This window comes from Podarcis filfolensis (genome assembly GCF_964270895.1).
Source record: "Podarcis filfolensis genome assembly, chromosome: 13".
In the NCBI taxonomy this organism is placed as follows: Eukaryota; Metazoa; Chordata; class Lepidosauria; order Squamata; family Lacertidae; genus Podarcis; species Podarcis filfolensis.
This window is the reverse complement of record NC_139615.1, coordinates 1,881,705-1,897,747: the sequence shown is the minus strand read 5'-3', so window position 1 is coordinate 1,897,747 and position 16,043 is coordinate 1,881,705. Positions and strand designations below refer to the sequence as shown.

The 16,043-nt window shown below is 50.7% G+C and overlaps 1 protein-coding gene across 1 annotated transcript; it reads left to right on the top strand.

Annotated features, from left to right (window-relative positions):
- The first annotated feature begins 5,236 nt into the window (after positions 1-5,236).
- On the top strand, positions 5,237-15,611 carry LOC310746901 (N-acetyllactosaminide beta-1,3-N-acetylglucosaminyltransferase 4-like). The gene is made up of 4 exons (XM_083581139.1): positions 5,237-5,278; positions 8,156-8,228; positions 10,516-11,116; positions 14,660-15,611. Exons 3-4 carry the CDS (start codon positions 10,534-10,536, stop codon positions 15,091-15,093), a joined length of 1,017 nt encoding a protein of 338 aa, XP_083437265.1. The 5' UTR covers positions 5,237-5,278; positions 8,156-8,228; positions 10,516-10,533; the 3' UTR covers positions 15,094-15,611.
- Positions 15,612-16,043: the final 432 nt, after the last annotated feature.

The following is a 16,043-nucleotide window of genomic DNA, read 5'->3' as shown; positions in this document are numbered from 1 at the left end:
AATCGTACAGAAGTGGAGGGTTGTGGGGGCACTCCAAAGGTCATCCAGTCCAGCCCCCTGCAGTGCAGGAATCGCGGCACATGTTTCAACGATATATGGGTGGCGTTTTTAAATAAATAAAGCGGCTAGGTTGCACTTTGGCGGAGAGCACCTGGAAGGAGCCCCTGGGGCAATAGAGGGCGATTCCAAAAATGTCACGACTCATAACTTTTTAAGAAGAATTTATTATTTATACCCCGCCCATCTGGCTGGGTTTCCCCAGCCACTCTGGGCGGCTTCCAACAGAATATTAAAATAAAATAGTCTATTAAACATTAAAAGCTTCCCTAAACAGGGCTGCCTTCAGATGTCTTCTAAAAGTCTGGTAGTTGTTTTTCTCTTTGACATCTGGTGGGAGGGCGTTCCACAGGGCGGGCGCCACCACCGAGAAGGCCCTCTGCCTGGTTCCCTGTAACCTCACTTCTCACAGGGAGGGAACCGCCAGAAGGCCCTCGGAGCTGGACCTCAGTGTCCGGGTAGAACGATGGGGGTGGAGACGCTCCTTCAGGTATACAGGACCGAGGCTGTTTAGGGCTTTCAAGGTCAGCATCAACACTTTGAATTGTGCTTGGAAATGTACTAGGAACCAATGTAGATCTTTCAAGACTGGTGTTATGTGGTCTCGGCAGCCGCTCCCAATCACCAGTCTGTCTGCCGCATTCTGGATTAATTGTAGTTTCCTGGTCACCTTCAAATGTAGCCCCACGTAGAGCGCATGGCAGTAGTCCAAGCGGGAGATGACCAGAGCATGCGCTACTCCGGTGAGGCAGTCCGTGGGCAGATAGGATGTCAGCCTGCATACCAGGTGGAGCTGGTAAACAGCTGCCCTGGACACAGAACTGACCTGCGCCTCCATGGACAGCGGTGAGTCCAAAATGACTCCCAGGCTGCACACCTGGTCCTTCAGGGGCACAGTTGCCCCATTGAGGACCAGGGAGTCCTCCACACCTGCCCGCCCCCGTCCCCCCAAAACAGGATTCAACCTCAATCTGTTAGCCGCCATCCATCCTCCAACCGCCTCCAGGCACTCACACAGGACCTTCACCGCCCTCACTGGTTCTGATTTAAAAGAGAGGTAGAGCTGGGTATCATCCGCATACTGATGAACACCCAGCCCAAACCTCCTGATGATCTCTCCCAGCGGCTGCATGTAAATGTTGAAAAGCATGGGGGAGAGGACAGAACCCTGAGGCACCCCACAAGTGAGAGCCCAGGGGTCTGAACACTCATCCCCCACCACCACTTTCTGGACACGGCCCAGGAGGAAGGAGCAGAACCACCGTATGACAGTGCCCCCAGCTCCCAGCCCCTCTAGACGGTCCAGAAGGATGTTATGGTCGATGGTGTCAAAGGCCGCTGAGAGATCCAGCAGAACTAGGAAACAGCTCTCACCTTTGTCCCTCGCTAGCCGGAGATCATTAACCAGCGCGACCAAGGCAGTTTCAGTCCCATGGTGAGGCCTGAATCCCGACTGGAAGGGATCCAAATGGTCCACTTCTTCCAGGCGTGCCTGGAGTTGTTCAGCAACCACTCACTCAATCACCTTGCCCAAGAATGGAAGATTTGAGACTGGGCAATAGTTGGCCATATTGGCAGCGTCTAAAGTTGTGTTTTTTTTTAAGAAGCGGTTTGATAACCGCCTCTTTCAGTGGCTCTGGGAAGGCTCCCTCACAGAGGGAAGCATTCACCACCCCACGAAGCCCATCGCCCAGCTCTTCCTGGCTAGATTTATAAGCCAGGATGGGCAAAGATCAAGGAGACAGGTGGTTGGTTTCACTCGTCCAAGCAGCCTGTCCACATCCTCGGAGGTAACAGATTGGAATTGATCCCACTCAACTTGACTAGACAGAACTCTAGCACTCTCCCGCCCCGGCCCTGCTCCCACGGTGGAGTCTACCTCTTCCCAAATCTGAGCAACTTTATCTGCAAAAAACTTTGCAAAATCATTGCAGGAGATCATGTGGCCCGTACTGGGCCCTGATGTTGCAGGTGGTTCCACTAAATTGCGAACCACCTGAAAAAGTCTCCTGCTGCTGTTTTCTGCAGATGCAATAGAGGCGGTGAAGAAATTCTTCTTCGCCGTCGCTACCGCCACTTGGTAGGCTCGACGTTGAGCTCTAACCCGTGTCCGGTCAGCTTCAGAATGAGTTATCCACCACCAGTGCTCTAGCCATCTGAGCGATTGTTTCATTGCCCTCAGATCCGTGTAAAACCACGGGGCTGTCCGGGCTCCATGCAATCGGAGAGGGCGCTTCGGAGCCAAACAGTTAATAGCCCTGGTTAACTCCACATTCCAGCGGGCCACCAGGGAATCAGCTGAAAGGCCATCAACATGGGATAAAGCATCCCCTACTACTCTCTGGAAACCATTCGGATCCATTAAGTGGCGGGGGTGGACCATCCGAATCGGTCCCACCCACGAAAGAAAACATTTCGACGACAGCAGAGACTGCAGTTGTAAACAGAGTTTATTTTGCTTATCAGATGTTCTCAGGTAAGGGAAAATCCAGATTTATTTATTTTTTTTTAATGCTGTGATGTCCATACGGCATTTGGGATCTTGTATTATGGACTGTTTGATGTTGGCTTTCCCAACATTAAATATTTCCCCTCCAGCTTTTCTCGATCTTCCCTTTAGTTTGTTGGGCTTCTGGTCATACGCTGTATATTTTGCTATGAATGGACTTCCTCATAAGCATGTGGGTTCTCTGTTGTCGGGGGTTCTTCAGCAGAGGCTGGATGGCCACCTGCCAGGGATTCTTACCCTCGATTCCTGCAGGTGCGCAGCCAGGTGTGCAGTCTGGGAGTCATTTTGGACTCACCGCTGTCCATGGAGGCGCAGGTCAATTCTGTGTCCAGGGCAGCTGTCTGCCAGCTCCATCTGGTACGCAGGATGAGACCCTTCCTGCCCGCGGACTGTCTCACCAGAGTGGTCCATGCTCTGGTTATCTCCCGCTTGGACTACTGCAATGCACTCTACGTGGGGCTACCTTTGAAGGTGACCCGGAAACTACAACTAATCCAGAATGCGGCAGCCAGACTGGGGACTGGGAGCGGCCGCCGAGACCACATAACACCGGTTCAGAAAGACCTACATTGGCTCCCAGTACATTTCCGAGCGCAATTCAAAGTGTTGGTGCTGACCTTTAAAGCCCTAAACGGCCTCGGCCCAGTATACCTGAAGGAGCGTCTCCACCCCCATCGTCCAGCCCGGACACAGAGGTCCAGCTCCGAGGGCCTTCTGGTGGTTCCCTCACTGCAAGAAGTGAGGTTGCAGGAAACCAGGCAGAGGGCCTTCTCGGTGGTGGCGCCCGCCCTGTGGAACGCCCTCCCATCAGATGTCGAGGAAATAAACAACTATCTGACTTTTAGAAGACATCTGAAGGCAGCCCCGTTTAGGGAAGCTTTTAATGTTTGATGCATTACTGCATTTTAATATTCTGTTGGAAGCCGCCCAGGGTGGCTGGGGAAGCCCAGCTAGATGGGTGGGGTATAAATAATAAATTATTGTAATATTAGTATTGCAGGGGGTTGGACTAGATGACCCACAGGGTCCCTTCCAAATGTACAATTCTGTGGTTCTATGAGTTTTGGGTTCCAGAGTTTGTGGGTGTCAGGCACCCATCATTCCTAGGCTTAGTTAGTGATGGAACATGACCTATCCTTGCAGAGCTAAACTGGAAGTCACACTCTTAATATTTAAAAAATACGAATAATACCTGACAGCGCACACTCCACAGATAACCAGTACTTAACCCTTCAAAAATTAGGAAACATCCCTTGAACAAATAGGCACTTTATTTGAGTTTATAATATTTAGCCTTGGGCTGAACACTGAGACCGAAGCAGACAGCAGGAAGTTATCGAGGAAACCTAAACTTTACAACTTGCAAACCACTCAGAGAAAAGCGAATGCAAATTCTGGACTTGGAACAGGGGCCAGTCTGCGTCAATTAAACTGTGACATCAAAGACATCTCCTTTTCCATAGGCTGCTCCCGGTGGGAAAAGCAAATAGAAGATATTGCTCAATTTGCCCTGAGTGACAGGCTTGTGAACTCTTGAGCATGATCTGTTTTGCGTGCGCAACCCGTCTCGCGACATTTGGGGCAGTTTACGTTGTTGCAAGAATTTATGTTAGGGAAACCAGGAACTTGTAAATATTTATTTTGTCTTACTTGGTGGGTGGGAGCTGGAGGTCAAGGGAAGGGTGGGGTCAAGCCCTGATACTCAGGTTTCTGTCGCCAGAACCTCCCAATTTGTGATGTATTTGTGATGTGTGCATGATGTAATTTCAGGGGTGTCGTGGGTACCTTTGTAAAACTGATAAAAGCAAGAGCCATCCTTTGTTCTGCGCTTCTTCCTGCTTCTCCCATGTGCTGGGTGTGAGTCCTGTTGCAACAGTCGTTTGAATAAAGACCAGACCTACTGGCTGCTGTTTAGCTCCTCTATTCCTGGATGGTGTCTTTGTTTGGCAATCCAAGTGAGCCCAACGATTTTCCTGTAACATTGTAAAACAGGGAGGGGAACATAAAGGCCTGCCTTGCTTTCCTTTCAGTCGGTAGAGCATGAGACTCTCAATCTTAAGTTCGCGGGTTCGAGACCCACGTGGAGCAAAAGATTTCTGCGTTGCAGCGGGGTTGGGCTGGATGACCGTTGGGTCCCTTTCCAGCTCCACAACCGGTGATTTTTCTCCGATCCACAATGAACAATGATGGGGATCCTTGAGGCACTGCTCCGGCCTGATCCAGCAACTTCCTCCCTTCCGGCTATTAAGGGCCCATTAAGGCACCATTCGTTCTCCATCCCGCGGCCATTTCCAGGCAAGGGAGAGAATTGCAAATCATATTATCGTATTACAGCTCGCTTGCTTGGACCCTTTCCAGAATCTTATTGAGTTGATTTTAGCAAAGAGATAAGGCGAAGAAGGCTCCGTATTTGCAAAAGAATTAGGTGCTGCTTCTGCTGTGCTTTCCAGGAAAGTTGGGTGCCTGCAAACAGTAGCAGGCCTGGTGGACCCCCTGACCTGGGACTGGTAGGGCAGAAGGCACGGAGGCCAACAGGAGGTGGCGCCAGACCCAGGAATGAGCAGCCGAGGCAACTCATCCTTGTTTTCTTCTCCCTACCTTCCTCCCTGCTGTCTTTGCAGTCTTCTTCTACAAGGGGGACGTCAAGACGGAGGAGGAGGAGGAAGAAGAAAAGGAGGAAGACGGCAGCCAGGCTCACACCTTCGACTCGCTGTGAGTAGAATGCTAAAATGGCAGAGCTGAAAGGGACCCCTGAGGGTCATCCATCCCAACCCCCTCTGCAATGCAGGAATCCCTGCTAATAATAATAAATTTTATTTATACCCCGCCCTCCCCGGCCAAAGCTGGGCTCAGGGCGGCTAACACCAGTAAAATTACAATGGAGGGGACGGACAAAAAAACAACAACCCAATTTAAAATACAGGTTAAAATGCAGTTTAAAATGCAGCCTCATTTTAAATGTCAAAGCCATAAGGGGAGGGAAACATAAGGGTCAGACTGAGTCCAAACCGAAGGCCAGGCGGAACAGCTCTGTCTTGCAGGCCCTTGCGGAAAGATGTCAAGTCCTGCAGGGCCCTGGTCTCTTGCGACAGAGCGTTCCACCAAGTCGGGGCCAGTACTGAAAAGGCCCTGGCCCTAGTTGAGACCAACCTAAACTCCTTGTGACTTGGGACCTCCAGAATGTTGTCATTTGTGGACCTTAAGGTCCTCCGCGGGGCATACCAGGAGAGGCGGTCCCGTAGGTACGTGGGTCCTAGGCCACATAGGGCTTTAAAGGTCAAAACCAGCACCTTCAACCTGACCCTGTACTCCACCGGGAGCCAGTGCAGTTGGTAAAGCACTGGGTGAATGTGATTCCGCGGCAAGGAGCCCGTAAGGAGCCTCACTGCAGCCTTCTGCTCCCGCTGGAGTTTCTGGGTCAGCTTCGAGGGCAGCCCCGCATAGAGCAAGTTACAGTAGTCAAGCCTGGAGGTGACCGTCACATGGATCACTGTGGCCAGATCAGGGAGGGAAAGGTAAGGGATCAACTGCTTAGCACGGCAGAGATGGAAAAATGCCACCTTTGCTGTGGCTCCATGGAAAGGGAGGCGTCGAAGTTTGCACCCAAGCTCTTGACAGAAGGCGCTGGCACTAACTGACCCCCCGCAAGAGACAGGAGTTGGCCCCCCAACCCCATGTCGTCCCGACCCAGTCAGAGGACCCCTGTCTTCGAAGGATTTAATTTCAACAGGCTCCCACGCAGCCATCCAGCCACAGCTTCCAAGCACCTGGTCAGTGTGCCCGGGGCCGAGTCAGGGCGGCCGTCCATCAGCAGATGGCATATTGATGACAACCCAGCCCAAAGCTCCAGACAATCTGGGCAAGGGGGTATATGTTAGTCGTTTAGTCGTGTCCGCCTCTTCGTGACCCCCTGGACCAGAGCACGCCAGGCACTCCTGTCTTCCACTGCCTCCCGCAGTTTGGTCAAACTCATGCTGGTAGTTTCGAGAACACTGTCCCACCATCTCCTCCTCCGTCGTCCCCTTCTCCTTGTGCCCTCCATCTTTCCCAACATCAGGGTCTTTTCCAGGGAGTCTTCTCTTCTCAAGAGGTGGCCAAAGTCTTGGAGCCTCAGCTTCAGGATCTGTCCTTCCAGTGAGCACTCAGGGCTGATTTCCTTCAGAATGGAGAGGTTTGATCTTCTTGCAGTCCATGGGACTCTCCAGACTCTCCTCCAGCACCAGAATTCAAAAGCATCAATAAAGATATTAAAAAGCATCGGGGAAAGGATTGCGCCCTGTGGCACTCCACACACCAAGGAGTGCCGCGGCGACAACTCCCTCGCGCCACTCTCTGTCCCCGACCAGAGATAAAAGAGCACAGCCCTTGTTGTACTTTGCCCTGAATCTCTACATCAGCAAGGTGTTGGCCCAAAAGTTTGTGATCGACCGTGTCGAAGGCTGCTGGCAGATCTAAGAGAATCAGCAGTCCTGACCCACCTCGATCCAGCTGTCTACGGAGATCATCTGTTAGGGCGACCAAAGCCGTGTCGGTCCCGTAACCAGGGCGAAAGCCGGACTGAAATGGGTCCAGACTGAGTCGATGTTTCATCCGGAAACCTACCTAGCTGTTTGGCAGCTGCTCTCTCAATTACCTTACCCAGGTACGGAAGATTCAAAACCGGGCAGTAATTGGATAGATCTAAGGGATGCGGGTGGCGCTGTGGGTTAAACCACAGAGCCTAGGACTTACCAATCGGAAGGTCGGCGGTTCGAATCCCCGTGACGGGGTGAGCTCCTGTTGTTCGGTCCCTGCTCCTGCCCACCTAGCAGTTCGAGAGCACGTCAAAGTGCAAGTAGATAAATAGGTACCGCTCTGGCGGGAAGGTAAACGGCGTTTCCGTGCGCTGTTCTGGTTCTCCAGAAGCAGCTTAGTCATGCTGGCCACATGACCCGGAAGCTGTACGCTGGCTCCCTCGGCCAGTAAAGCGAGATGAGTGCCGCAACCCCAGAGTCGGCCACGAATGGACCTAATGGTCAGGGGTCCCTTTACCTTTACCTTTAAAGGATCTAGGGATGTTTTCTTTAAGAGCGGACGCACCACTGCTTCCTTCTACTCCCGGGAAACAGCTCTTGCCGCCAGAAAGTTCTTCCTGTTGTTCAGGCGGAATTTCCTTTCTTGCGATTTGAATCCGTTGGTTCGGGTTTGCTCCCTCCTCCACAAGAAAGCCTTTCGCATACCATCTCCCCTCCTCACTCTCCTCTTGTCGAGGCGAAATAAACCCAGCTCCTTCAACCGTTCCTCATAGGGCTTGGTTTCCAGACCCTTTTATCATCTCGGTCGAACCTCCAGCTTGTCGATCTCCTTCTTAAACTGGGGTGCCCAGAACGAGACACAGGATTCCAGGTGGCGTTTGTCCAAGGTGCCTAAATTGCACAGAAGAAACGGCACCTTGCTTTGCTGTGTGTAGATCGTAATATCCGCGGTCGTTAGACTGGTCCAACCGCAGGCGCTGAGACTTCCTGCCTCTTTGAGATTTACTTTCTTTCTCGAAATGAGATCGTGCCGTGATGAATAATCATTGTTCTCCCTCCCGCTACATCCTTTCAGTCAAAATCGGACCGCAGCGAAGAGAACATCTGCTTCCTCCTCAAGGCCTCTCCTTGAAAGCCTAATTAGGCCGGTAAGCTCCAACTTTCACAGAATTGTAGGCTTGCAAGGGACCCCTGGGGGTCATCCAGCCTGACCCCCTGCAATGTGGGGATCGCAGCTGGAGAATCCCTGACGGGAGGCCACCCGGCCTCTGATAAAACATGAAGGAGAGGTCTGCTCTGCTTTTGAACTCTGCATGGCGAGGGCTTCCCCAGGTAAATAAGACAGAGTCAAAGCAGAGTCCCCTTGCAAAACCTCGGCTCCTCGGCACGTAATTAGACTGCGGAACTCCCTGCCACATGAGGGCCACGAACTTAGATGGCTTTGAAAGAGGACTGGACAAATTCATGGAGGGGGAGAGGGCTATCGACGGCTGCTAGCCAGGATGCTTCTGAATGCCCATTGCTGGAAAACTCAGGAGGGGAGAGCGGTCTTGTGTTCAAATCCTGACTGCAGGCATCTTTTTGGTGGTCTACTTTTACTCTAATTAGCGGTATGTTTTAAATAGAATTTATTATAGTTTTAATCGGTGCTTTTTTCGGGGGGGAACGCATACCCCTAAACATTTTTCGAATCTAAGTTTGGCCTCATTGAGGGGTGCCGTTTCTAGGGGGATATACGCTCGGTATTTATCACTCCTGTTATACAAAAATCTCCAAATGGGTCTGAACTTCGAATGTCTAAAACTCCTGGTAGTGGACAAGGATCTAGAGATCACGCTCAGGGTGGCCAAATTCTGTGCGACTGCCATAAAACTTAGGGAACAAGCTGTACTACTAAAACGATTAAGGTTTTAAATGACAATTTCAGGTTATATTTTAGTGATGAAGATTTAATATATTTTTTTAACTGCCGCTATATCTGATTTGTCTGTGTTATACCCAATTGCAATTCAGTGCATTCCTGTTGTGCTTTATGCTTTTCCTGATATTGTAAGTGAGCCGGAACTTGGTCTGTGACCATAATAATAAAATTCTATTCTATTCACTGAGGGGCACTATTTCAATAGGAGCAGGAATAAATGAGAGTCCCCCTGAACATTTCTTTTAAAAGGGGGGGGGGAAGGACTGGTTTTAATTCTATCAATGTTTAATTGTCTTTTCATGAAAGATTTACCCCCATATTTGTAGCCTGTTCCTGTTTGTGTCTGTAAGACGCCCTCCCGTCAGGGGGAAAATTCAGGGTATAAATAAATATATAATAAGAATAATAGCAGTAATAATTGGCCTGAGTCCACCGCAGCTCCTTAACGGGCCTCCATTTAAGGAACCCTCCCTTCCTGCGATTTCCAGAAATCGGCTTTCCAGAAAAGCATTGCTTCCTCCGACTGTGGAGGCGATGGCCCTCTCTTCCTCCGGGAATTCGCCCAAACCTCTTTTGTAGCCACTCAGGTCGACATACTGTGGCAGGGAGTCCCGCAGTTCAACCCTGCGCCGCACGAAGCAGGGCAGAGAGCGAAAGGGGCAGGTGATTTACAACGAGTGAAAAAATACATATTCTATTTTTTTATATAAATTTTTATTAGTTTTTTTAACATATCATTTCCGACAATCGTATAACATAACTTCTTCTCTTATACGATGTTTTAGACTTCCGCCAACACCTCTGATGAGTTTTCGTTCTTTATCGCTTATTCTGCATTTCTTAACTTCTCTATTTCTCTTAATTATCATTAACTTATAATTCTCCTCATAGTCTTTCTTGCAATGTATTCTTGCAATAACTTCTCTATTACTCGTAATTCTCATTAACTAGTAATTCTCCTCATAGTCTTTCTTGCAATATTTCAGACAGCCCTCCTTACAAAACTTCTTGCAGTCCTACTAGCGTAATTGGTTCATTACAATTACTTTTCAAATAGTTCGTATATTTACTAGGTTCTCGCTGTTACCTCTGGTGTCCTGCCTCGTGGGAACCTACTTACACTTCAGGGACATTCCGGGATCAAATCAGAAACCGGCTTCTCATAATAATAAAAATAATAATTTTTCTCCAGCCACTCTGGGCGGCTTCCAACAGAACACTAAAATACAGCAACCTATTAAACATTAAAAGCTTCCCTAAACAGGGCTGCCTTCAGAAGTCTTCTAAAAGTCAGATAGTTGTTTATCTCTTTGACATCTGGTGGGAGGGCGTTCCACAGGGCGGGCGCCACCACCGAGAAGGCCCTGTGCCTGGTTCCCTGTAGCTTTGCTTCTCGCAGCGACATCCCTGGGAAATGGGGACGGGGGTCTGGGATTGGGCCCGGTTCCTTCGGGGGCTCAAGAGCGCCCTCAGTCCCCCCAGCTGACCCGCTGCCTCCTCCTTTTTCCGGACAGGTTTCCCCCCGCCTCAGGATGCGAAAGACCCACATACTCTGTATCGTGATTCTTGTGAGCTTCCTGACCATCGCTGCCTTGCACTGGCAGGTCACCCGCATGGCGCCCCAGTGGGTGCCCTCGCCATGTGCCTGCTGCGCCACCTTCCAGCCCCCGCCGCTGGCCAACGCCACCACCCTGAGCGACGGCACCTACACCTACCGCCTCGACCCGGGCATCTACAATGACCTCTTCCCACACCTGCAGCAATATCGGTGCCGGGAGCTCACCTGCGAACAGAGCTGGTGCCCGGGGGCCTCTGCCGCCCCGCTGCTTCTCCTGGCCATCAAGTCCCACCCGGGGTCCAGCGCAAGGAGGGCGGCCCTGCGGCGCACCTGGGTGCGGCCGCGGGAGATGGGGGGCTTCCGGATCCGACATGTGTTCCTGATGGCCGTGTCGCCCAGCCAGAAACAGATGAACCTGGCGACGGAGGAGAACGAGGAGTTCGGGGACATCCTGTTGTGGGATTTCATGGAGTCGCACCATAACCTGTCCCTGAAGGAACGATGTTTCCTGCAGTGGGTACACAGCAGCTGCCCAGGTGTGGCCTACATCTTCAAAGGTACCATATTTTTCGCTCTATAAGACGCACCAGACCACAAGACGCACCTAGTTTTTGGAGGAGGAAAACAAGGGAAAAAATATTCTGAACCGTATTTTTTGCTCTATAAGACGCACCAGACCACAAGACGCACCTAGTTTTTGGAGGAGGAAAAGAAGAAAAAAATATATATTCTGAACCGTATTTTTCGCTCTATAAGACGCACCAGACCACAATATGCACCTAGTTTTTGGAGGAGGAAAACAAGACAAAAAATATTCCGAATCTCAGAAGCCAGAACAGCAAGAGGGATCGCTGTGCAGTGAAAGCAGCGATCCCTCTTGCTGTTCTGGCTTCTGGGATAGCTGCGCAGCCTGCATTCGCTCCATAAGACGCACACACATTTCCCCTTACTTTTTAGGAGGGAAAAAGTGAGTCTTATAGAGCAAAAAATACGGTACGTCACGGGCTTGCTGGGGGCCAAAGGTGCAGGGCAGGTGTGCCGAGAAGGAGGCCTGGCTCTTAGGCAGGAAGAAGCCGATGCACGAAGATAGGATAGGGGCCAGCTGGCTTACTAGCAGCGCATGGGAAGAGGATCTAGGGGTCAAGCTGAACGTGAGCCACCAGTGTGATGCAGCAGCAAAAAAGGCTAATGCTATCCTAGGCTGCATCAACAGAAATACAGCGTTACCTCGGGTTACAGATGCTGCAGGTTACAGACTCCGCTAACCCAGAAATAGTACCTCGGGTTAAGAACTTTGTTTCCTTCCAGTAGCACCTTAAAGACCAACTAAGTTAGTTCTTGGTATGAGCTTTCGTGTGCATGCACACTTCTTCAGATACACTGAAACAGAAGTTGCCAGATCCTTCTATATAGTGAGAAGGTGGGGAGGGGTATTACTCAGAAGGGTGATGGGAATGGGTGATTGGCAGATAGCTGTGATGAGCCTGTTGACGACTCTTAACGACTGCAATAGGTCTTACAGGAAAAAGCAAGGGGTGAGAAGGTGAAAAATGGCTTTGTCGTGTATAATGAGATAAGAATCCAATGTCTTTGTTCAGACCAGGTCTCTCCATGGTTTTAAGTTTGGTAATGAGTTGCAATTCAGCAGCTTCTCTTTCCAGTCTATTTCTGAAATTCCTTTGTAAAGAGTCGTCAACAGGCTCATCACAGCTATCTGCCAATCACCCATTCCCACCACCCTTCTGAGTAATACCCCTCCCCACCTTCTCACTATATAGAAGGATCTGGCAACTTCTGTTTCAGTGTATCTGAAGAAGTGTGCATGCACACGAAAGCTCATACCAAGAACTAACTTAGTTGGTCTTTAAGGTGCTACTGGAAGAAAAAAAATTTTTTTGTTTTGACTATGGCAGACCAACACAGCTACCTATCTGTATTAAGAACTTTGGTTCAGGATGAGAACAGAAATCGTGCAGCGGCAGCAGGAGGCCCCATTAGCTAAAGTGGTGCTTCAGGTTAAGAACAGTTTTAGGTTAGGAATAGACCTCTGGAACGAATTAAGTTCTTAACCCGAGGTACCACTGTATAGTGTTCAGATCACGGGAAGTCATAGTGCCGCTGTATTCTGCCTTGGTCAGACCCAACTTGGAATACTGCGTCCAGTTCTGGGCAGCACAATTTAAGAAGGATGTTGACAAGCTGGAAGGTGGGCAGAGGTGGGTGACCAAGAATGATTGCAAATTATGGGGTGTGGGGGGGTGTTATTCAAAAACTGCAATGTGGGAAAAACCATGAAGCCAGCAAATTGATAATAATAATAATATAATAATAATTTATTATTAATTCCCTGCCCATCTGGCTGGGTTCCCCCAGCCACTCTGGGTCGCTCCTAACAGAACATTAAAAACACGATAAAACATCAAACATTAAAAACTTCCCTAATCAGAGCTGCCTTCAGATGTCTTCTAAAAGTCAGATAGTTGTTTATTTCCTTGACATCTGATGGGAGGGCATTCCACAGGGCGGGTGCCACAACTGAGAAAGCCCTCTGCCTGGTTTCCTGTAGCTTTGCTTCTCGCAATGAGGGAACCGCCAGAAGGCCCTCGGAGCTGGACTTCCGTGTCTGGGCTGGACGATGGGGGTGGAGACGCTCCTTCAGGTCTACTGGGCCTTTGAGGCCGTTTAGGGCTTTCAAGGTCAGCACCAACACTTTGAATTGTGCTCAGAAACGTACTGGGAGCCAAAGAAGTTCTCTCAGGACCGGTGTTATGTAGTCCCAGCAGCCGCCCCCAGTCCCCAGTCTAGCTGCCGCATTCTGGATTAATTGCAGTTTCCGGGTCACCTTCAAAGGTAGCCCCACATAAAGCGCATTGCAGTAGTCCAAGCGAGAGAGAACCAGAGCATGCACCACTCTGGCCAGACAGTCTGCGGGCAGATAGGGTCTCATCCTGTGCACCAGATGGAGCTGGTAGACAGCCGCCCTGGACACAGAACTGACCTGCACCTCCATGGACAGCGGTGAGTCCAAAATGACTCCCAGGCTGTGTACCTGGTCCTTCAGGGGCACAGTTACCCCATTCAGGACCAGGGAGACCCCCACACCTGCCCACCTCCTGTCCCCCCAAAACAGTACTTCTGTCTTGTCAGGATTCAACCTCAATCTGTTAGCCGCCATCCATCCTCCAACTGCCTCCAGACATTCACACAGGACCTCCACTGCCTTCACTGGTTCTGATTTGAAAGAGAGGTAGAGCTTGGTATCATCCGCATATTGATGGACACCCAGCCCAAACCCCCTGATGATCTCCCAGCGGCTGCATGTGGATGTTGAAAAGCATGGGGGAGAGGACGGAACCCTGAGGCACCCCACAAGTGAGAGCTCAGGGGTCTGAACACTCACCCCCCCCCACTTTCTGAACATGGCCCGGGGAAGGAGCAGAACCACTGTATGACAGTGCCCCCAGCTCCCAGCCCCTCTAGACGGAGAGGTCCCCCCCCTCCACTTTTTCCAGGCCCCAGTGCCATCCCAATGGTCAAATGCAGGTAAAAGCAAATCTATGCGCCACATCGTGTTTTGACATTCAAAGTAATGTTCAAGGTCCCATAAGCACATCCCACAAACACAGGGCGATATCTCGTTTTCAATGGCATGATATATCGCCAGCTAAACATGGCATCACGCCAATATACCACAATGCCTGACATAAGGATGGAGCTATGTAGGCACTGAGGTCCAGCGCCGAGGGAACCTTTAGGGAAGTTTTGAATGCTTGACGTCTTCTTTTGTTTTAATTTGTTGGAACTCCGCCCAGAATGGCTGAGGTCACCCAGTTAATATTTAATGCTGTATTGTTTTTAACACTTGATTGGGAGCTGCCCAGAGTGGCTGGGGAAACTCAGCCAGATGGGCGGGGTATAAATAATATATTATTATTATTATTATTATTATTATTATTATTATTATTATTAAGAGAAGCCGGTTTCTGATTTGATCCCGGAATGTAGGTGGGTTCCCATGAGGCAGGACGCCACAGATATTATTATTATTATTATTATTATTATTATTATTATTATTATACGAAAGCACTGTTGTTTTCCAGGGGACGATGACCTCTTTGTGAACCTGCCGGCACTGACCGCGTACCTCGCTCAGACCCCCAATGCCTCCCGCTTCATCCATGGGAACATCCAGCGCCACTCAGCTGTGATGAGGACAGGGAAGTACGCCGTCTCCACTGCCCTCTACTCGCAGCGATACTACCCCAACTTTGCCTCCGGTGGGGGCTTCATAGTGCCCGGCCCCCTGATCCCCGCCCTACATCAGGCATCCCTGGAGCTCCCGGTCTTCCCCCTCGACGACGTCTACATGGCGTTCCTAACTCTGGCTGCCGGGATCCCCCACCGACACGACAAGCGCTTCAAAGTGTGGGGCATCCCCAAGGACGACATTGCGTTGTACCGGGACTCCCTGACGGTGCACGGGAGCTCGATGGAAAGGATGGAGCAGGTGTGGCAGGAGCTCTGGGTCAGTTGAGTGGCGGCCGCCTGTCTGTGCATAGCTGTCAACTGTCCCTTCTTTGGAGGGACAGTCCCTTATCCCAGCGCCGTGTCCCGCTGCTGTCGCTTTTTGATGATGTCCCTTAAATTTCCCAGGTTTCAAAGGAAGCAGCTCCTCTCCCTCCCTCCCTGCCGGCCAGGGAGGCTCCAACTGTGTTGCTTGGTTGCCCGGCCTGACCCCCTCTGGCCTCCTCTCACCAGCCTCGGCCCCCGGGAGCCCTTCCCCGCCGGGACTGGCGGGAGCCTCGGACCCTTCCACCGCCATCCTCCTCGCGGCCGCCGAACTGAGCGTCTCTGCCTGGGGTACCATCTTCGTAGCTTGGACTTCGTTTTGCGTGAAAAGTGGTTGCTGCTTGTAGTTATTTAATTGCAGCGTTTCATCAGCTTGAACAGCAACCTTTGGAAACGGAGGGCTAAAAACCGGTGCCGCTCTCCAAAATTATCTGGTCCTTTTAAACTTTGTATTTCAGGTGGTTGACTAAAATCCCTTATTTTGGCTGCTGATCCCTTATTTTCGAGGCTGCTGGTCCCTTATTTTCAAATCTGTGACAGCTATGCGTCTGTGCCCGAGCCCCTGGGTCAGAAGGCAGTGGGGGGCCAGCCTCTCTCGCGTACCCGAGCTGGACAGTCTGCTCCCAGGGGCATCGGACGTCTCGCAGAGGCTCGCCGTGCCACCCTCAGACGCTAGGAAGGATCCACATGGCCGTTGCTGCATTGGCCTGCTCCTCAGAAGGACCAGCTAGTAATAGTAATTTATTATTTGTAACCCGCCCATCTGGCTGGGTTTCCCCAGCCACTCTGGGCGGCTTCCGACAAAGATTAAAAATACATTAAAATGTCACACATTAAAAACTTCCCTGAACAGGGCTGCCTTCAGATGTCTTCTAAAAGTCAGATAGTTGTTTATTTCCTTCACATCTGAAGGGA

What these genes read in the sequence shown, in the direction of transcription:
- LOC310746901 (XM_083581139.1), top strand. Translation starts at nt 10,534, where the DNA reads ATGCGAAAGACCCACATACTCTGTATCGTGATTCTTGTGAGCTTCCTG. An exon ending in TGTGGCCTACATCTTCAAAG is followed by an intron (nt 11,117 to 14,659) that starts GTACCATATTTT and finishes GTTGTTTTCCAG; the next exon opens with GGGACGATGACCTCTTTGTG.